Raw genomic sequence first — 248 nt, forward strand, 5'->3', positions numbered from 1 at the left:
CCCCCCCCCGCCCCCCCCGCCTGCCCGAAGGCGACGATTTCCTCTCCCTCCACGCCGACTCCGACGACGAGGGCGACGACTTCGGCGCCGACAGCCAGCCCGAGCCCCGCTGGAAGAGCGGCGCCGACCTGCGCCGAAAGATCCTGGCCCAGCGCCGCCCCCGCTCCCCGGCCAGCGCCGGCTCGCGGAAAAAAGCCAAGAGGTCGAGGGAGAGGTCCTGGGGGGGCGGCGGCGCCAAGCCCCCCCCC

General features: G+C 76.6%; 1 protein-coding gene across 1 annotated transcript in view; it reads left to right on the forward strand.

Annotated features, from left to right (window-relative positions):
- Positions 1-5: 5 nt before the first annotated feature.
- Positions 6-248, forward strand: part of LOC118159394 (splicing factor, arginine/serine-rich 19-like) — a gene marked incomplete at its 5' end in the record, with an annotated part of 2,293 nt that continues 2,050 nt past the window's right edge. The window contains one exon of the mRNA XM_035313983.1: positions 6-248. Coding sequence (XP_035169874.1) covers positions 6-248 — 243 coding nt within the window.

The sequence above is a fragment of the Oxyura jamaicensis genome, unplaced genomic scaffold (assembly GCF_011077185.1).
Source record: "Oxyura jamaicensis isolate SHBP4307 breed ruddy duck unplaced genomic scaffold, BPBGC_Ojam_1.0 oxyUn_random_OJ70059, whole genome shotgun sequence".
Taxonomy (NCBI): Eukaryota; Metazoa; Chordata; class Aves; order Anseriformes; family Anatidae; genus Oxyura; species Oxyura jamaicensis.